Raw genomic sequence first — 20,046 nt, 5'->3', positions numbered from 1 at the left:
CGAATTCGAGGCGTAGTGCGCAGCTGAATCTTCGATGATTGATGACGCTGATTTGGGGAAGTTTGTTTTGCTCCGAAAAAGTCGTGGACTGAATTTGAATTATTGTCTATTTCGTGGTGCGACTCGAAAGATTATTTATGATGATAGCAGTGTGTATGGTAGTCCGCTTGGGGACGCACCAAAATATGTTGTGATGACACAATAAAATATAAATATATCAGATACTATCTATCTATCAGATACCCGCTACTCAGATAGTGGGAGTGCAACTGCGCAATTTAAACAAACCTAGAATACACTTTTACTCCACGAGTAGTAATTGAAATAAAATGTTGCACTTCATAGCCCCCAACTTCGTCTACGGTTCTAGCCATAATATCTGCCATTTAAATGCCGCCAGCTCCATTCAAAAGCCGTTTTATCAATGAACCCCAAATGGCTTAAGTCGAGTTTAGTGAATGAATTTGTTACGCTGCTCGGCCGTCGAGGTCTTAAGTTGTTTTTCAGCCCACGCTCCTCTTTTCCAGGCCAGACGAGCACACCGACGCAGCAAATGCAGTAGGACGCGAAAACAGCTTAGATCATAAAAAACCAAATCAACTTATTTACAACCAAGAGTGTGGGCACCAAAGAAAATGTGGCCACGCGCCAACCTGTCGCGTTTCCCATTAATTACCCAAAATATTGGCTTGGCATCAAGTCGAGTCCAAGTATCGCGGATGCATAAACATATACACATATTTGGACCATCAGACGCCGCTCGTTATGTAAGTCGAATAAAATATCGGAAGCTTATGGCGGATGCCTCCGACTGTGCCCATAAGATGAAGATGGAAGATGTTTTTTCCATATGCATCAACTTTTATGCCATATGCCCAAGTCTTCATGTCGTAAATGGCACAGAATTGATGACGCCACTTGGAGAGACAATGACCTACATCAAAAGCGAGTGTAATAGTTTTACAGCGGCGGGGAGTAGGCGGTTCTAGCTGAAAGTGCAAGCCTACATCTATGGCCAAGTAAAGATAAATATGTATATTACAGATAAACGAATTGATAGCTGGTAGCTGTTTTTTTGCTGATCCTGAAAAACAATTGCCCCATCAGTACAGCATGCAATCTGACCGTATATGTGAGGGAATTTGCAGCGAAATCGAATTTGATACTGCTCCGAGTATCGAATGGAGTCTCAGCCAGTTTGGCTGCTTTTGCTGGGTGTGCCGAGATGCCTCCCACCTCATGGCGGCACCAACTGGGGGCCATTGAGGCAGTCCAACTGCCGTGCTAGACAATCGCTGGCAACTGCTCAAGTATCTCATGGATATGGATGCACCGCCTCGTGCACTCACAATTGTGTCAACGCTGCACATTTTCGCTTTTTCGCTTTTTCTCACATTACCAGTGGCAGTGAGTGGGTCTGAATAACTGAATAATACGAGCGACTTGTTGCCTTGCTGGCTTGTTTTCCATAGCCAGGCTAATTTGCAACTTTCCACATGCCAGCCAGTAATATTGTAGTATTGCGATTGCTGTTTATCTCGCAAATTGCACGGATGCTACGACTGTGGCAGTGGGTGTAGCGTCTGTGGGAGATGTGAAAATGTTGATGTTATGCTTGATTTTTCAGCGATTTATGTGTCATTGTTTTGGCGTTTGGAATTACCCAGTCTCACTTCTCACTGCGAAGGAGATGGCCAATGGTAATGTGGCGTTGATAACTTTCCCTCCTCACCATTGTTACCAAGTGCGTGGCGGCCGGAAGTGTTGTCTTCATGGCTTCATGTCTTCATGGCTTGATCCATGCGAGATGATGTAATGATAGTGGGTGCTGCTAATGGCCATTAGGCGAATTAGTGCTGCATTCGAAAAGGAAAGTTTTTCGCTTGAATAGGCGGGGAAAACTGTAATGATTTTCGCCCAGCCTCTGCGGTTGAATTCAATTTCGATATCACAAGCCAGCGAGCCATTGTCTTTAATATGCCAAATTTTCATCAGTTATAGACTGTGGGCGAAAAAGAGGAGCTACTCGATCCCACTCAATGACCACTCGCCCACCTAATGACCTCTTCCAGTTGCTTGATGATGATGACGGTGCTCACATCTCCCACGCGAAATTCTGCCTATGTTTTATCTCAACTTAGCACTCGAAGATCAAAGATATCATAAGACGATAGGCATTGTCAAACATTACAAGTAGTTTTTAGAATCAGTTAAATTCACTAGGTGTAAAAGTGCTTCCATACATATATCAATGACTTAATTAGTGACGAAACGCACAGCTAGTTTGTTTCTAAAAACTTTTTAGCGCACAGTAATCTTTTTAAATGAAAGTGAGTGGTAACGATATCGATTATAATGGAATGCTGATTGGGGAATTGCTGTTCAATTGTGATACGGACTATTATAAAATGTGTGTCAACCATATTGACAAATGCAAATGATCCACTTTCAAAGTGTGACTGTCATTACCTGTCGCTATCATTCAACTTCTCTTACAACATCGCCTTTGAAGTCTCTATCGATACCCAGTGCTCCACATACATAGCTCCTTTGTTTATTTGGGCACGTTGGCTTGTTAGGCTTCCGGAGCTGCGAAGACCCGGTTATTATTATGTCATATGATTCCCAATTTCGAACTATAATAGGCCTCAGCACGCAGGCAGCCGAAAATGCCAGAAGTCAATTAAAAGTCCATTATCCACGCCATGGATGCTGCCCAGGCCATCAGAACTGCCTGTGGATTTGTTTAATAAACAATTTCCGCTTTGATTTCTGGCTAATTAACCTGCCTGCTTCTGATGCGGGCAATTATCCCAGCTTGGGTGTGAAGAGTCGCCCGCTGCCACCGAGTGGGGGTCACCAGTTGGGGTCACCTGGCAGCCCCAGGCTCAGGTGTTTTTGCCGCCTCTCGATAGGAAGTGGCTGCTTCCTTTTGTCGGCAGCAGTGCAACGCGTTCTCTGTGCTGCGATGCCTTCGCATTTTTCGCGTGCGCTGCGCCAAATTAGCCAGCAATTCGCTCCGGCTTCCACCGAGTTCATTGATTCTGGTCCTCCACTGATCGATCCACTCGATTGCAATTGGCTTTGTTTGGTATTTTTCCCTTTAAGCAAAAGCCGACGAATGCGGCGTCGAGCGAAGAACTGCAGTCATATAGCAACTTGATGTCATCGGAAGGTATCCAAGTTGGTACATTAGCTGCTGTAACTTGAGTTGGAAATGTTCTGTGAACTTCTTGATACCTATCATATATACTTACCTCATAATACGGTGGGATACGGTTGATTACTAGCACATTAGACTGCTGGAACAGTCAATTAGTGCATCACTGATAGTTGGAATGGGCAAAAAGGGTGTAGGACAGGAACTGCCCCTTTTCGCTGTGCCAGCTTCCACCGGAAAATATTTGCTTCCGTTCTCTGCGATGTCCATTCTGTGGCATGGAAAATAAATTACAATTAAATGCAACAAACATGCAACACACTTACGCGCTGCGGAACGCGGCGGATGTTTATTATCAAGTGGATACAACGGCGACAACCTCATTAGCTTCTGCCCCTGGTCGGTGCCCATCGATGGCATGGCTCCCATGACCATGCCCCATGCCCATGCCCATGCCCACCATCCAGCGCCCTTTTCCAGATCGAGCGACAGTAAGAGTGGCCCGGGCATGCTAATCCGGAAGTAGGTCATTTTCCGAACGCAAATGAAAGCGTGTGCTCCGGCCGAACTCGGGCTGAAAAGCGATGAAAATCGTAGTGAAACATACACATACATATGTGTGCCTGCTGCGCTGCCATGGGAAATTGAAACCGAAAACTTCGGTGGAAAGCGAGCTTCAAATGGGAGTCGCATGCACAGAGCCACTGTCATTATAATACGGCAATCAAAATGAGAAATAAGACATAGGTTTTATATGCGAGTGGTGTGACTGGGAATAAAGAAGACTGTCTTAAAGTTGCGATGAAAATCAGCTAACGACATAAGTAAGCATAATCATAATAGCTTAACTAACTTCATATAGTAAGCTAAAATTACCATCGAGTTTCACAATCTATACCAATCAAAATAATTAGTAGTAATAGTACTACTCTACTATTACTTATGGAATGTGCACTATTGTTTGGTTATGTAAATATAGTTAAATTTCGCATACAGACTGGCTGATGAATTTTGTTTACTTAATTGAATTTTAAATGCGCAGTTATGTAAAATATGTTGTGTTCCGTTTTCCTTCTAAGGTAAATTCGAGTTTACTGTCAGTATTACACCAATCTTGACTACGATTATGAGGCGGTAAAGACTTTTGACCATTTCGGGAGCGGCGGCAATTTAAGCAGCGTTCCGTAGACACCACGCAAAATGCGAGCAACTTGCGCATAAATCGCTATGTATTCAACAATTAACAGTGGCCACCTACCCAAAATGGGGGATCCAAGCCGATCCACAGAGTGACCACAGAGCGCCCACGAGATGGCCATGCCTCAGTTCATTGAATCCCACGTTTAATTTCGCTTTCAATTTGACGCGTGCGCAGGCGCAACCTTTCATTTACATATTCGACATGTGGGCGAAATTTAGTATGATTTCTGCTCATTCTATCTGCACTGCGAATGAAAATGGAAATTTTTTGAATTACGGTTTCACTTTTGGCCAAAGACAATGGTTTGTTTTTATAATCTTCCCCTGCTTTATTTTCCTTTAATTTGGCTTGGGAATTCCGTTTGCTCCGATAACAAATGTAGCGTGACTTCTTCAATGATCGCAGATATACATTGCTGGATTTTATATAATTAATGATGTTATACGCAGTAGCAACAAATTTACTACGCTAGTTAGAAACTAATACAAAACAAATCCCACATAGAGCAGAGGAAATATTAGAAACTATAAACTAATAGTGTTACTTTTAATACCTCAGAGGTCAAGAAGTAAGGAAAGTCGACTAGTAATACAGTTGGCTGAAAAAAAAGCAAAAGACCAGAAAACGTTTTTTATCAAATATCCGTGACTTTCGTGGAACTTGGAAGACCAGGAAAAATCTAGATATGGATGCTGTGACAGGAAATAATGTTGAATTTCAAAAGTAAATAAGCAATATATGTCTGGCGGTTGGTTGGATGGATGTGGTTTTTGTATACAAAATTTAAGTAATACAAGATCCGATTATAAAATATCAAGCAGAACGAAACAATACCCGTTGCAAAAGCGCTTATGTAACACAGAATTCGTGTATATAAGCAATGCAATAATATCTTGGGTACTTCAGGTGAAGCCACTTCTTCGAAATGAAACACATTTTGTTATGCTCTGCAAGTTTACGTAAGTTCGCTTCTGCAATTCTGAGCACTTTTAAAAACGAGTATTGTTTTTTGTTTAGTGCTACTTTTTACAGTGGCAAACTGTATAGATGTGAAGCCAGCCAACTCATCTATCAGTGGTTTGCCAAAAAGCGATTCTACGAACAGTAAATCTGAGCCAAAAATTTCTCCCAGGAAGAACGCTAAAGGCGATTCAGTTCAGGACAATTCGAAGAAGAACTCTATCAAGAGCGATGTTGAGGAAGAGGATGATTTGGCGCTGAGTGATGCAAAATAATGTAAAACTAAATAAGGCGCTCAGGACCCTGCGGCACAGGTTACGTATAGAAAGGACCACTTCTTTCATGTTCCGGAACATTTCCGTAGCATTGATGAGAGAAGTAGAGGTCAAAAAACAGGAAATTCTCAACGCCCGAAAGTCAAATCTCAATTTGGAGGTTGAGCTAAATGATGCGAACCGCAAGATTTTGGAATTGAATTTGCAGCTGGAAGATGTTCGAAAGTCAGTGAAGCCGTGTCCGAAAAAGAATCCTAACAAGGAAGCAAATCAGTTGCTGGAAGCCAAGATCCATAAATCTTATCGTGAGCGATATCAGGCCCTTGTGAGAGGACTTATTCAAAGGCTCAATGAAGAAATCCCGAAAGAGATCCTGGTACCCTATGTTTATAGGCCATAATCATATGGTTTTTAATTGTATAAAAACAGAAACAGGAACATTCCGATGGTACTGAGTCATGTCAAAACCTAATTTGATTGTTAACCGTAATAAATGCGATTTAAGCCGCTTAGGCCAAGGGCTCTGTCGTTTCTTTACAGTCTAGAGAATACGTTTCTACAATGAACTACTTCGTGCTGCTCGGCATTTTCTGTAAGTCTTCAAGGATCTTTGCGATTCCTAGTGTTTTTCTAACTTGGTTATCATCACTTAGCCTGCATTTGCGTCTGGCAATTGGGAGATGCTGCCCCCTATATAAGCGTTCAGTCTAGTTCACGATCGAGTTCCCAGAAAATGATGGGTGGCATGTTAAGAACCCTATACGACTACAATGTGCAGGACAGTGTGAACGATTTGAGTGGGCAGTTGGTACACACTCGCAATGCAGACTTCAACTCGGATGTCATGAGTCCGAATGAAGTAGAGAAAGTACGCCATCAACTGCTCATCCCAGTAATTTACCACTAACAAATCTCTTAAGAAGCGTTTGTTTTATATGCTTTATATAGGCAGTTACTTAAAGAAAAAAATATGCATCTATACTTTATATAATATACATCATTCAAATTATATGATAACCAAAATAAAGTACTTACCCCATTATAAGTGAGCTTAGTCACGCCTCTAAAAAGCTTATCAAAATTATTAAGTTACAGCATTTTCTAGAAGTATGATTCTAGTTTGATTTATATTTTTTAAATACTTCTATCTAAAGAATAAGCATAGAGCAATATTAGATAGGCAAGCAGACCAAAGGACATAAATATAAAGTACATTTTGGAGAAAAACTCAACCCGTAGGCCATAAAGATTAGTCTAGATCGACTTTCTCAAATATGGGATCAGTAATATGCGATGCTGTGACGCCACTTTAACATACATAGTTGGTCCATTTGGTCAGTTCCTTTGCTTTTGGCCGACATTTACCTGTTTCCAGCTACCTGTGGTCCCCGTGGTGATTTGTTCGTCTGCCCTAATTTACACGACAAAAGTGGAGTGGAATTTCGGCTTTAACTGGAATTCTATACTCGTATAGTAATAAGGTATAGGTAAAAGTGTTGTGTTACGTGCTATTAAAATGCCCTTTCTCTGCTTGAGAGCGCTTCGTTTGACAAATTTATGAATACTTTCAGCTAGAGGATCGAACCCTTTCCTCACTGCTTGAGTTCCAAACACTTTCAAAATTTATGATATGTAGGCTAGAATTTCTTCGCTTTTATTGCCGGTTTATGAGTACCATTTGCATCGAATGAACTTTAAATTTGGGGTATGTTAAATGTCGCCGTTTAATTTATTCTTTAAAGTTTGCGCGCCATCTTCATACTTAATCCTTTTAAGAGTTCGTCAACCAGTAAACACCTTTAAATCCTGCGTAACTTTTTGTTTCTGCTCGTTTTTTTTTGTTGGCAGGCAGGCACATTTTTACGAGTAGCAATCAGTAAATGTGTCACGTAATCAAACATGAAAATGGGCTGAAATAAATTTAATATAAACACATACTTGAATGCAAGAATGATATTTATATTTAAGGAACATGACAATCCATTATGAACATAAAAACAAAAAAGAATCATCTGCAACGCATACATGTACATGCCAACACATTTTTCATACCATTTATATTGCTTGGCCAAAAGACAAAAACCTCCCAACAAAATTACTCGTCCAGAGAGGCCAAGCCGCTTTGTCATGTTGATGACAGCATAAAGAGCTGGACTGAGTTAGGGACTTCAAGATTTGGTCCAGAAGCTGGTACTATAACATCATTAAGAACGAACTACCAAATTAACATATATTCTTAATATGTTTCGAGTCGTAGATCCAAAATCATTATTGGGTTAATCTTGGCTTTAAAGCTAAGCCGATATTTTTGGGAATGAGGAAGGAGATACATATCTGGAGAGATGTCTGAACAGACCCAAACTGTTAAAGGGATTACCGAAGCTTAATTAATTAGAATTAAGTCCGGTCCGTCTCAGTGGTTAACACTTTTATTTCTACCTGAACCAAGAGTCCCGAGTCAAGTGAACACCTGGCCACGGCTGCAATCCGAACACTTCACGGCTAAGTGTCTACTACTTAGCCAACTCTCACACTGCACTGTGCTGGCTGGATACTTTCGAAATGACTTTTGTATTGATTGGCAAGGGACAATGGAAATTAAATCGCATTCGTTGCGACGCAGGACAGGAAACGGAAACGAAAACGAAAAAAACAACCGAAACATCGATTCCCATTCAGAGGAGACATCCTGCGGTGCCTTTGTGACGATTGAAGTGAATCCTGGCCTATGAATGAACCGAAAAATTACCTACACGAAAATACATTTCCACTCATTGTCCATTCGAATACGTTTTATCTCAAGCTGGGAACTTTTCCATCTGCCAGCCGGCTAGTTTCGCTACTTTGCTAAAAGGAAAACGTAGGTATTAAGAATAATATAGCCCATCTATGATCATAGAGCACTCTATCTTTTCGAACCAAAGCAGATTGTTTATTGGATGGTTAAGCGTTCGAATCCCCAAAATATGAAGTTTAGACTAACGTTTTTATGTAATTTCCAATGGTTTTCCAGAAGGAAGCGTTTCCGACCATATGAAGTATATATAATTCAGGATCAATAGCCGAGTCGATCTGGCCATGTCCGTCTGTCCGTCCGAATGAACTCGAATTCACAAAAAAAAAAAGATTAGCATAGACCAAGTATACGATGTCCACTAAATGTATCAGGCAACTAACGCACAACCCCAAAAATGATAATTAATACAAATAACGATATACACATAATTGACTAATGTTCGAATGTTCTGATCAAAATATTGATATTTAAATGGCAAAACAACAGAAAATCAATTTGCGGCCAGAATTGGAAAAAATTGGGAAAAAAAATTAATTTTTTTTGGTAAACACAGTTTGATTGGAAATTTCGAATAAATTTCCAATCGAACTGTGTTTACCAAAAAAAATTAATTTTTTTTCAAATTTTTTCCAATTTTTGATGATGATTCTTGGATTTTGGCCGAAAATTGATTTTCTGTGTTTTTGCGATTTAAATATCAGTATTTTGATCAGTACATTCGAAATACTGGTCCAAATATGGAATGTCATATCTTGTTGAATTTGTAATAAAATTTCCAATCAAACTGTGTTCAAAACAGAAATTTCAATATTTTTTTAATTTTTTTTGCAATTTTGTTGATGATTTTTCAATTTTAGCCGAAAATTGTTCTCTCTTATTTAATTTATGTATCTTATCAAGGGAAGCTTAAATATTTACCATCATAACAAAAGCGAAAACTGTTTGCTTAGCTGCGAACCCATCCGATAAGATTTTGATAAGATTTGATTTATGCCAGTCCTAGCAGAGAAACTTCGACATCCCCTTCCTCTCCGGAATCCTATGACAATTATTATGATCCAATTACAAATAAATAGTTCCAATCATAAACAATATTGGGCCGTCAACACAAAGGCGTTCATTTTGCGTCATCTACAGATAAGCTCCATTTCCTGTCACCCCCAAGTTTCACGATTTTGACAGACGATTCGAGATAAATATTAGCATATTGCTATTTTGACTGCGAAGTAGGGAGAATGTCCGTTTTGCTGCATCGCAACTTTAAAGGCTTAGACCCTTAAAGAATTTTCTGTGTTTTGGATGAGTAGCTCATGAATGTTTGTATCTCTGCTAAAGTGAATAAACGAAATTTAATTGTTCCCTCATTTAAACGCATATAGAGCCATTTCATTTGATTTGTGTATTTTTTCAGCTGCGCACACAGGTCTCTGTTGTCTTTTCGATGTTTTGCACTTATTGTAAAGTGACATAAAGCCAGCGGAAATCGTTGGCTATGAAGCATACGTATAATAAACGGTTTTTTTATTGAGAGCACTGAATCATTTTATATTTGCTATGAGCTTATCCGCTCAGAACACTATAGGATACTATCTTATATTTATCTAAAAACCCTCTTTTACGTCTTGGCTTCTTTTGTGTCTGATAGATTTTCCATCCAATTCATTAACCTTTCTCCCATTTTTTCTTGGCCGAATTAGTGCCTTTGTCGCATTCGATGGCCGAAGTACAGAAATGACCAAATTTGGGGCTAATCAGTTAATTGGCTGATGCGAGGGGAGTGATGGGATTGTGCGTGAACTTTTGCCGGGAAAACTTTTGATGGTTTAAACAATCGCAGAACACACAACTCGGGCGAGCGTGAAACTCCGATAAGACGTGAGTTCTAAGCTCGGATTATTTCAATTTGAACGGGGAAATTGAGTAAGTACTCAATCGATTTGCAATTTTCCAATTCCCCAACTTGGCTCCCACGCCTGTCTTCTGCACGCTGCTTTTTTTGAATGGCTCTGTGCGGTTTGTGATTCACGTTTTGCTAATTTCTCCGAATTTATTTTCTTGCCTCGTTGTTTCGCTCGTTTTCAACGGGGCTGCGGCTGAGGTTTCCCCACCAGCTCTTCTGGGCTGGGGTTTCCATCTCAATCAATTAGATTGAAAGTGAAAAGCTGAAAGTGCGAGTGAAAATGATTTGCAATCAAACCACTTTGATTCGAGCATTCATTTTGATTAGCTCTAATGAGGCGGGCGACTGACGGCAGCGTATGCAAATGTCGATATCAGTAATTGCCGCATCTGTTTATGCAATTCTGATGCCAAGTGGGTGGCTACATATACCCTCTCCATTTCTCCATATCGACATTCTCCATCGACAAGTTGGCCCAATCGGCTATTGGGGCACCCGCACAGTAGGAAAAATTAATTTCAAATTTGTTTCAGACCCAAAATAATAATCAAAAAAGTCAGCAGACCACAAAATTAATTTGGGCTTCTGTTTCTGTTTCTCAGATGCGCACCACATGAGCTCATGAGAAGCGTCCATACACTTTCCCAAAATGCGGCTTACTTCTTGGGCAACGAACATTTATAAACATAATTTTATTACCTCAAAATACCACACTAATTTCAACACACAGAACTTCATAATATAATAATAAATTTCAATTCAATGCAAATAGCATTCATATGATGATGACATCTTTAAAGGGTATACACATACCGTTCAATATATTTTTTTCAATTTGTACGTCTGGGCTTTCAACAAAGTGGCACTTGTTCTGATTAACCCTTTGCTGGAAGCCCAAATAATTATAAATTAATGTGTAACCATCTGCCGTTCATTCCACTCCTTTTCTTCAATATTTCCATTGTTTTCCCTTTTCTGAGTTGGTTAATATAATTATGTGGGGCTTGCATTGGCTTTAATTGTGCCGCTTTTGATGTTGTTTTTGGCACATATTTGGTTGCCGAAAAAGAATTTGTTGTTTACGAAAAATATTTGTGAGTATTTTCGTAGCCCCAAAAGGATCTTAAAGATACTTTTCCTTGCTTGTAATTTACTCAAGAGTAGAAGTTAGGTTTAACAACCAAAGTGTTTTAAGCACCATAAAGTATAACGAATCCTATATGATTAACCACATCCAATTCGCTTTATGGCTGTTTTCATAAACCAACTTTTTATTCCAGTTACTACTTGCATTATTTTGTGGGTCGATGATGAAGGGCTTTAGAATCATAGGTATTGCCAAATTTCTGCCTTAAATACGTGTCAGATATATGTATGCTCTTCTTTTTATTTTCATATCCAATACTAGCCGTTGTTGGCTTAGCGTTATTGTTTGTCGCTAACCGAAAGCAAAGATGGTACAATTTGCATAAAGGCATCCCGTATCCCATACTAGGACCGACCATTTAAAGTGAAACCTCGCAATAAAGTTCCTTCGTAATGTTATCTTCGTTGAGAATCTCTAAAATCCATCGTAAGGTATGTTGAGTTATGGCCAAGTGTGTAGCTTTAAGCTGAGGGATGCCTATTGCATTCAGATAGAAATCAGAAGCAGTGAATAAGGCCGGGAATATCTGAAAGAACTAATCCCACTTGAATGCTAATGCTAAAGAGGTATATTAACTACTTATCAACATTTCGAAAACTACTAAGAACTGAATTGAGGAATCAAATGAGCATTCTAAAACTCCTTGACAATCATACTAAGCTTGCCAATTCTACTCCATCAAAGGCACCCCTTTCTATAGAGCTTGTTATCTGAAATCGCTATCAATGGCTTTCAATACGCTGGCGGTTCATTCATAGCCGACTGGGCCAATTTGTTAGTCAGCCGCTCATTCGAAAATCGAGATGTGTTAACATGTAAATTGATATCTCAAAATTGTTCACTGCCTTAACGATTGAGAACGAACGCAAAATCGGAGTTGAAATTTACGATCGTCGGAAGGGGCAAAAGAAACATGCAAATAAACCTATTTACATACCATATGCGAGTATATGCGATGAATAAGCCCGGTAATGATGCCCCACAAATGGATTAACCGACGATGGCCCGATCAATGGGGCTCTAGTGTGGTTTTATGCCCTCCAATGCCGGTTGGCGTTGGCAACCCAGACATTGTCTTTGTGGTCGGATTGCCGGCATTCGTGGCGTCGTCAACCTTACACTGCCTTACACACTGCTGACTTCATTGATAAAACTTGTTAGAGCTGTCGCTTCCTCTTTGTAAGTGATTTTTTGTTCCCCCAGTCTCGGTGGCTTCTTTTCTTTTTTTTGTTTTTTTTTTGTTTCGAACGCAAATCTGGTCGACCGGATCTGGTCTCTTGGCCACTCTGGGTCTCTCCCTGGCCGGTGTCGATGTCATGTGACTGCCGTGGCCCAGTGGAGACTCCCTGGCGGAAGTTGTTGTGGGAAATGGATTTGTGTAGCGAATACTCCGCGTCACTTCCCTTAAATCTCAGCTTGTTGAGTTCGGCTAACAAAGCTGGCTCTTCTTGGTGGTCAAATTATTAACTGCAAGTCAGATGCTTAATTTATGTACTGATTCGCGAATGTTTGTTGTTCTCTATTTCATAACACAATGAATATCTTGATAGGCTAGATTTAGCCAACAAAAGCTTGGTTCTCAGAGAATTTGACCCTTGATTAAATTGTTCTTCTCTAAATTTGCTTTTAAATTCTAGTAATATTGCCAAAAAATAAAAAAGTAAATAATATTTTTTTTGCAATTTTTTAATGCCCATGCTAGAAGTTGGAATACATAAATGCATACATTAAATACAGGAGATTAGTATATATGTGTGTGTGTGTCTCCCTTGTGTGCGCGTGTGCAGGCTCCAGTTGGATTAAGCTGCTGCTGCTCCTTGGTGTGGGGTCATCATCCCACTAAGCCTGTTGGGGCTCGGCCTGAACATCGTCCTGCTTTTGGAGAGCAGCTTCCAGGAGCGGAACCACCGAGTTGTCATCAATTCCGGGGGTGCGCAGAGCTGCCGGTGGCACGGCACTGGGAATCTCGTCTGCCTTTGGCTTGGGCTTCGCAGCTGGGTCTGCACCTGGGTTGGCTGCAGTTCCAGGATTGGCAGATGGCTCGGGATTGAGCTTGGGATCGGCCACTGGACTCGGCTCGGGAACGGGCTCCGGCAGTGGAGAGCCGTGGGCGCCGTGGAGCACCACAAATGTGGCCACTAACAGAATTACGATGGCTGCCTTTAGTTTATCAAACGTTGGCCAAGTCGAGCGGACTACTTACCACAGGCGAATGCAAAGATCGTCAGGAATTTCATGATCCTCAAACTGAACTGATGGCTGATGGAATCGTGCCCTCTTTTATAGGTCGTCAGCAGTTGGGCCAAGTACGGCTATTGAACAGCGATTACAATCAATTAGATTCATTGCTCGCCATGCTCATTGATATGGTCAATTCTTGCAGGCTTGTTCAGCATTTCTCCGATAGGAAATAATCAATTTTAATTCAGGTGCAAGTAAATTTATTCGAAAAATGTTTTGTAGCTCACGTGGGCAAGCTTATTACATTGGAAGCTTTGGACATTACATATTCTTTAGCACAAAACTAGGAATATTTGATTATTCTGATTGCTATTGATAAATTAAACTAAGGAAGGCATATCATTCATTCATAGGTGTTCAATGGAACTCAAAAATTACTTAGTTGAAAAAACCATTTATATGCCAGAAGTAAATTTGAATAAGAAGGATACATTAATAAAGTCCAATCACATGGAAAATTAAGTCGAAAATCAAAATAAATTGAAAGTCCGATATGTATTTAAAAAAAAGATATAAACTCTAATATCATTCTTTTTCAATAAAAACTGCCCAATACCTTAAAATTGTCAAGCTTAGTGAAGTAAACTTTAATTTTAATAGCCTATTTTAAAATATACATGTTTTAAAGAGCAGAAAAAGTCTTCCAAATTTATTTGTTCATAATAACACATTAATTGTTCATATATCCCCAGATATCTTATAAGGTGTGATATGCGTTGACGTCTTCGGAATCCAAGGATATTGGCTGACTTTCTTCTCCGCAAAGCCGTGAATTGTATCTCCAGAAAGGGTCAGTATGGTCAATATAGTAACTGCAAAATAAAGAACAACCATTTAAATAAAATAAATCTAGTATAATATTAGTTGTACATTGATTACATACCCATTTTGGTAAGTAGTTGTCTCAAATGCATGGCGTTTGTACAGTCAGCTTGTGTAAATGGGCCCGATTTCATTCGAAGTCAGTTTATAACGCACTCTCGAGCTTCAAAGTGGGCATTTGTCCATTAAATCAATTTACAACACATCACAACTCCGAGGGTCGTAAAAATATATTGATTTTTATGAGTAAAAAATGAGACTTCGATTGCACATTTTTGAAGACAACTTTAAACGCGTCTCTGCTATGTAGTGAGTAAACTAGTTATAGACTATTAAACAAATAATGCCAGTAGTTTAAAAATAAAATCTAGTCTAGTAATTAATACTTAAGTGTTACATTAGCAAGCTGAATTCTGTTTTTAATTTAGTCGTTAACTGTTGCAAATAAGAAATGTTTCAGTCATAATTCAGTAATCGAGTTAGACGTTTACTGTGTTCTTGTGAGAACACTGCCAAAGTAGTTCAAAAACTGAAGCTGGCATGAAGATCCATCTCATATTTGGTATGCTCTTTTTTCATTTTGGATTGATTTCATAGGTTTAATAATGGACATATAGTTATAGTCTCTTTGGTGTTGGCGAAAACCATTGCAGACGACCAGTGCCTAGTCTGCGGCTGGAACAGTGATGTTCATTGTGGAAAGGTGGCTGATGGCTCCTGTGTGTTTACTGGTCTAAATCGTTGCCATGTTGAACGTGTTTCATGCCGTCGAGAGGAAAAAAAGCTGAAACGTAAGTGGAATATATTAATGCAATTTCGCTGGCAACTTATGAATATTTATACACTTCCACAGCCTTCACCGAAATTGTTAAAGGAAGGTGCCCGAAGGATATAAAAAAGTGCGTCAAGCTCTAAAATAAATTCATGGTCTATTTCATCAATTAATTATTAATATTGTTCAATCCAACAAATCAACATTTGTTATTATAAAGTAATCGGCATCTTGGTGTTTTTCGGCTTCAGTTCTTCAAACTCGGACTTTAAGTTCATGTAACTTGCACTGAGCCTGCGAACTCTTTGCCTGAGATTGCTGCAATTGAGAACTTTTTCCAGCAATTGGGATTGCAATTTAAGGATAAGCTGTTTCTGCAGGTCAATAATCCTTTTAAAGCGGTGCGCCCTTTCGTTAGTTTTCATGCAAAATTCTTGGGAGGTGCTGTTTACATCTGACTTGCTGTCCTGCAAAATGCCTGAAGATTGTACTTCAACAGACAGAGAAATAATAATTAATAATTAATGACTAATTTTTAAGAAGTAAATAGGATTGGTAGTTACCAGCCAGATTTTTAAACTTCGTTAAAAATAACTTGATGTCCTCCTTTACTTGGCTGTCGGCTAAATGGACACAAATATTTGCTAAAGTTATTATAAGATAAGTTATTATTATTTCTCGGGTTACCATTCATGTCTTGTCTCACCACAAAGAAAAATCAGAATATATTTATGAAATCCATTCATTTCGATGCATTAGATCAATATGCGACTAGTCGTTTCGGTTTGCGATGCATATTACTTCTTAATCTATTTCTTTTCAGTAGTTTAACACATTAACAAGCGAAAGTTCTCGAAGCGACTTAGATATACTTAACTTTAAACAAGACCAGCCTTTGTAAGAGTAACGTTTTCCGACTTAGATTTCCTCAATTATGGAACCATAAAAACCCCGAAGAACAAGTCACTTAACAACGCGACCTATCGTTTTATGAGTAATAATTTGATTTGAAAAGTTATAGTTCTGCCCCCCGAACCTAAGCTTTCTACAACCTGATGCATTTACATATGAATTTGGCTCGGGAGCAGATGTATTCTGGCCATATCGCCCACGCTCCTCCTCTCCGTCAAAACAAATAACTTTTCCAATGATTGTATGGCTTTTACTGCTTTCCATATTCCGTGCGGAGTTGCAGAGTTTACCGAGCGCTGTGCGTTGCATTTCCAAGTTTATTAAAGAAACCCATACCCATAATTTCTGTGCCCCAACTCAATATTTTCTCAGCAGAATTCATGGCCACTGAGTTTCTCATGTAGTATAGACGGTTTTATGCCTCGATTGATTCGTAAATATTATGTGTTTCGAATGGAAATGTTTGAGGAACTGCAAGCGAGCGTAAGTTTTGTGTAAATGAATCTTTTGATGTGCAACGGGAACTCAGCTGTGTTCATCTATATCTACACAATCATATATACGTTAAGTATACTCAAAGGTATTTTCCAGTTTTAACTTGAATAAAAACTAGATTAATTGACAATTAATTAGGTATTATTTAGATTTCACTCGAATTTTCGACACCATGGTTGGGTAAGCGACTCGACTGAGATAGCAATCGAAAGCTAATGTGCTTTTTTAGGGGATTGTTAAAACCACATTAGTTAAACGTGAAAACACACCGCTGAATATTCGTTGCCTTTGGGAGTTTAAAGCGCATTATTAAAAGCGTTCTTGGCCCACACCGAAAGTCAGACTAAAATACAAATATTTAGTGTCCAAAAACAAAAATGTTTCGCATAATAAATCATCGCGCAATAATATATAATTTAAAATGTGAATCTGAATGCACAAAGCAAGCAGCTAAAACGAAAATAAATAAGACCAGTTTGGTCTCGTTTAAAGCAAAAGATTTTATTCATATGAAATCAATATTTGATATATAAAATTTAACGTTGTTAAAAATAACTTCTTTAACTGAATTGATATCATTATAAATTCAAGGCACTGCAAGTAGTTCTCCGTTTAGCTGCTCTGCACAGCAGAACTTGATATCGAAGTCGTTTCATCAAGAGGTCGGGTCGGTAAATGAGTTATGAATCCTTGATATCCCCGACGCCTTTTCGCTTGACCTGGCGAAGGCGACGCCACCTGGCTGCGAAGTGGCCAGGACATCGGCGGAAGTCCTCCCGCCCTTCCGTCCCTCGACCCACACTCCACGACTTGTCTCTGATCCAACTGGCGATGCCACCTGTTTGGGTCTCCGCAAGCTGTCGCCCTTCAGCTGCTGAAAGTTTTGTGTTTTATTCGATTTCGGCTTTAATAGGGACCTCCGCTAAGCCGCTCGTGGCACTTGCCACTTGAGCAGACGCCGCAATCGGAAGTTCTTGTTTATGACATGGATACCGAAGCCATCGGCCAGCCAGCCCATATCAGCTGCTTTACTAGCGAAGCTTGATTTATACCCATTAATTGAGGCGATCTCGTTTAGGCCTTAAACGAATAATACGCCTCGAATAATTCGCTATGCAATCATTTCGGTACATCCAAAGCGGCCTTAACAGGCCTCCACTTAGTGGCAGGCCGTCTAAACAAATCATTTGAGCGCAAACTTCATCTCGGTTGCGGCTGCAACTTGATAGATGGCATGAATGGTAGCGCTCTTCTTACGCTTCTGCCCCTTTTCGTTTTTATTTATGGTTTACAGCTACTATTTATAGGAAATGTGCTCAGCACGCAAAAAGTCGGTGCTTTTTCCACCGAAGGGGAAGTCGGAATCGCAACCCACTTGACAGACTTCGCTGCCATCCGGAGCAGATGCTGATGCTGAATGCTGATGCAGATGCAGATACAGTTGCTGATGCAGATACAGATACAGATGCAGCTACAGATACTCATACAGATACAAATACAGATGCAGATACAGATACAAACCAATACAAGTGCACCTCGAGGCGAGTGTGCTGGGGCGATCCGAGCTCCAACATTTTTGTTTACAATTGGAGCACGTCTGTTTTGGCTGCGGCAGCTGCTGACCATTAGCCATTAACTTGCAGCCGGCCGAGCTGAGTTCGCAATTGCAACTCCATGGGCGTACAGGCCGAATTACCAGTGTGCAGAACTCGAAAGAATTCTGTTTGTGCTCGGAAAATGATTTTAAAACATTGTTTCGTATTTAAAATGCCATGCTTTGTTTTCATTTCCATGCCACTTAATTATGAGTTCTATGGTGAGGGCATTACACAGTTTACCTTAGGCGCTTTCGATGGGGCGTCACGAACAGTTTCGTAGGCTTCACTGTATTTACGCTGGACAAACACGCTGACTTCTGTAACTGGAGCATATCTTCGCCGCGGCTCCATCTTCATCTCCAGCCTGGTGGACTGCATCGCATCCAAGGTGCCCTCCCCCAACTGGGCCGGTGTGTACTTTTCACACGGCTGTGTGAAAAGCGTGCTATGATACCATTTTCATGTCCACACAGTGCTACATGCTACACAAATATTTAACCGTTGGACAGAGGAATGCCACTTAGCTAAAAGATGTAACTTTCAGTGCCCCGGGCTCGAGGACAAACTTAGAGATACCCTTCAGATGGCCCAAAGCAGGGTATGTTCTAGGGGGCCAAAATTGACAAATTGACTGAGCTTTATTAACACCTTCGAGCAGATCTTTATGCTCGCGGGTCTGTGTGCTTCAAAGTGAATACAAACCAGTATCAATTTGTTAAATGGCGACCTCTAATTAGGGTCTGATTCATGAATTCTTAATTGACCGCCCCGGGTCAGATGCAAACATAGGTTGCCGTGCTCCAACTAATTAAATTACTCTCGAAAGACAAACAAATAAAATTGGTTCCGCATTTTTCGCTCAGATTTTCACAACTCTGCGAGTCCATCAGCGACATCCCCCCATCCACTCATCAACTTCATCTATCAAAAGTCTAATGAATTTTACTTGGCGCATCGGTTGCTTTTTTGCTTCCTTTTCATCCGCAAATTATCGAGCAACCAAAATCTGTTATTTATTTTCGCTGTGCGCTTCGCTGATGATAATTTCACTTTCATTAATAATTTTTGGACTTTTCGACTTTGTCATAATTAATTTTTCAACTTTTGCTTTTCTTTGTTGTTTCTGTGGGTCTTAAAAACTCATGGTACATCAGCAAACCGAAGCAATCCACATATGTACATATGTAAGACTTTTCGGAATTGAATATCTCGTCTGAATGTTGAACTTTCTTTCACCTTCTTTGGTTTGCATAGTGCCAAAGTTCAGGGCTTACTTCCTGGCCTTGAAGTTCGTGAATCCATCCTGATAGGATAGATAGACAGAAGGAGTCTTTATGTTTACCCATTATAAATGGTTCAAGCAGAATGCCTCAACTTCGTATGGCTTATTGAATAGTACAGTTCTTGAGTTTTGTCGTATTTCAATAACTAAATTACTGTTTATGCCGTACTAGCATAAATACATGCGTATGTACATATGATTACTAGCTAAAGAGTTCTGCTTTGGAAACTCCCTGATTTATTACAAGTCCGTAAACTCTAGCCGAGCCTCGCCCTTCAACTCTGGTCATTTATGTAGCTCTGCCCAAGCCCATCCGGCGTCGCTCGACCGCGAATCCCCATCCCCATCCCCATACCCAGATTTCCACGAGGAAACCCACATGCCGGCGAAGACTAAGTCTGATTGGAAACCAGTTTTCCTCTCTCTCCGAAGTGAGCGAGCCGCAGACAGAACTAGTTCGCCCGCTCACTCGCCCACGAAGCGC

General features: G+C 40.1%; 6 protein-coding genes and 1 long non-coding RNA gene across 10 annotated transcripts; 4 read left to right on the top strand and 3 right to left on the bottom strand.

Moving 5' to 3' along the window:
- The first annotated feature begins 5,160 nt into the window (after positions 1-5,160).
- LOC122619470 (accessory gland-specific peptide 26Aa) lies at positions 5,161-6,114 on the top strand. The gene is given in 3 exon segments (XM_043796442.1): positions 5,161-5,320; positions 5,379-5,586; positions 5,588-6,114. Coding segments are annotated over 3 exon segments (651 nt in total). The 5' UTR covers positions 5,161-5,286; the 3' UTR covers positions 5,997-6,114.
- On the top strand, positions 6,051-6,641 carry LOC122619461 (accessory gland-specific peptide 26Ab). The gene is made up of 2 exons (XM_043796430.1): positions 6,051-6,188; positions 6,250-6,641. Exons 1-2 carry the CDS (start codon positions 6,158-6,160, stop codon positions 6,501-6,503), a joined length of 285 nt encoding a protein of 94 aa, XP_043652365.1. The 5' UTR covers positions 6,051-6,157; the 3' UTR covers positions 6,504-6,641.
- Positions 6,642-11,573: 4,932 nt separating this feature from the next.
- LOC122618199 lies at positions 11,574-14,509 on the top strand. 2 transcript variants are annotated; one of them, XR_006326006.1, is made up of 3 exons: positions 11,574-11,625; positions 11,702-11,871; positions 14,374-14,509. It is a non-coding gene; the product is annotated as an uncharacterized LOC122618199 (long non-coding RNA). The 2 variants fall into 2 exon arrangements; XR_006326007.1 differs by having other exon boundaries at positions 11,702-11,829; positions 14,374-14,393.
- On the bottom strand, positions 13,119-13,759 carry LOC122618176 (procyclic form-specific polypeptide A-beta). The gene is made up of 2 exons (XM_043794396.1): positions 13,644-13,759; positions 13,119-13,578 (listed from the first exon to the last, which is right to left on the bottom strand). The coding sequence occupies exons 1-2, from the start codon at positions 13,675-13,677 to the stop codon at positions 13,280-13,282; spliced, it is 333 nt and encodes a 110-aa protein (XP_043650331.1). The 5' UTR covers positions 13,678-13,759; the 3' UTR covers positions 13,119-13,279.
- On the bottom strand, positions 14,302-14,818 carry LOC122618193. Its single transcript, XM_043794420.1, has 2 exons — positions 14,565-14,818; positions 14,302-14,493 (listed from the first exon to the last, which is right to left on the bottom strand). Exons 1-2 carry the CDS (start codon positions 14,635-14,637, stop codon positions 14,360-14,362), a joined length of 207 nt encoding a protein of 68 aa, XP_043650355.1. The 5' UTR covers positions 14,638-14,818; the 3' UTR covers positions 14,302-14,359.
- A 113-nt stretch (positions 14,819-14,931) lies between these two features.
- LOC122618183 (accessory gland protein Acp63F) lies at positions 14,932-15,504 on the top strand. Its single transcript, XM_043794409.1, has 3 exons — positions 14,932-15,065; positions 15,121-15,294; positions 15,357-15,504. Exons 1-3 carry the CDS (start codon positions 15,044-15,046, stop codon positions 15,416-15,418), a joined length of 258 nt encoding a protein of 85 aa, XP_043650344.1. The 5' UTR covers positions 14,932-15,043; the 3' UTR covers positions 15,419-15,504.
- On the bottom strand, positions 15,378-16,058 carry LOC122618169. 3 transcript variants are annotated; one of them, XM_043794372.1, is made up of 3 exons: positions 15,982-16,037; positions 15,839-15,898; positions 15,378-15,765 (listed from the first exon to the last, which is right to left on the bottom strand). In XM_043794372.1, the coding sequence occupies exons 1-3, from the start codon at positions 16,019-16,021 to the stop codon at positions 15,488-15,490; spliced, it is 378 nt and encodes a 125-aa protein (XP_043650307.1). In that variant the 5' UTR covers positions 16,022-16,037; the 3' UTR covers positions 15,378-15,487. The 3 variants fall into 3 exon arrangements, with proteins under 3 accessions (XP_043650307.1, XP_043650319.1, XP_043650296.1); XM_043794384.1 differs by having other exon boundaries at positions 15,383-15,765; positions 15,963-16,037; XM_043794361.1 differs by having other exon boundaries at positions 15,411-15,765; positions 15,839-15,919; positions 15,982-16,058.
- Positions 16,059-20,046: the final 3,988 nt, after the last annotated feature.

This window comes from Drosophila teissieri, chromosome 2L, assembly GCF_016746235.2.
Source record: "Drosophila teissieri strain GT53w chromosome 2L, Prin_Dtei_1.1, whole genome shotgun sequence".
NCBI lineage: Eukaryota > Metazoa > Arthropoda > Insecta > Diptera > Drosophilidae > Drosophila > Drosophila teissieri.
This window is presented reverse-complemented; position numbering and strand designations above follow the sequence as displayed.

Coding starts and splice junctions, on each gene's coding strand:
- LOC122619461 (XM_043796430.1), top strand. CDS start 6,158: ATGAACTACTTCGTGCTGCTCGGCATTTTCT. Junction 6,189..6,249: donor CGTGCTGCTCGGCATTTTCT/GTAAGTCTTCAA, acceptor ATCATCACTTAG/CCTGCATTTGCGTCTGGCAA.
- LOC122618176 (XM_043794396.1), bottom strand. CDS start 13,677: ATGAAATTCCTGACGATCTTTGCATTCGCCTGTG. Junction 13,579..13,643: donor GATCTTTGCATTCGCCTGTG/GTAAGTAGTCCG, acceptor TAATTCTGTTAG/TGGCCACATTTGTGGTGCTC.
- LOC122618193 (XM_043794420.1), bottom strand. CDS start 14,637: ATGAAATCGGGCCCATTTACACAAGCTGACTGTACAAACGCCATGCAT. Junction 14,494..14,564: donor ACAACTACTTACCAAAATGG/GTATGTAATCAA, acceptor TTTATTTTGCAG/TTACTATATTGACCATACTG.
- LOC122618169 (XM_043794361.1), bottom strand. CDS start 16,021: ATGAATGGATTTCATAAATATATTCTGATTTTTCTTTGTG. Junction 15,920..15,981: donor TATTCTGATTTTTCTTTGTG/GTGAGACAAGAC, acceptor TAATAACTTTAG/CAAATATTTGTGTCCATTTA. Junction 15,766..15,838: donor GAAGTTTAAAAATCTGGCTG/GTAACTACCAAT, acceptor TGTCTGTTGAAG/TACAATCTTCAGGCATTTTG.
- LOC122618183 (XM_043794409.1), top strand. CDS start 15,044: ATGAAGATCCATCTCATATTTG. Junction 15,066..15,120: donor GAAGATCCATCTCATATTTG/GTATGCTCTTTT, acceptor ATGGACATATAG/TTATAGTCTCTTTGGTGTTG. Junction 15,295..15,356: donor AGAGGAAAAAAAGCTGAAAC/GTAAGTGGAATA, acceptor ACACTTCCACAG/CCTTCACCGAAATTGTTAAA.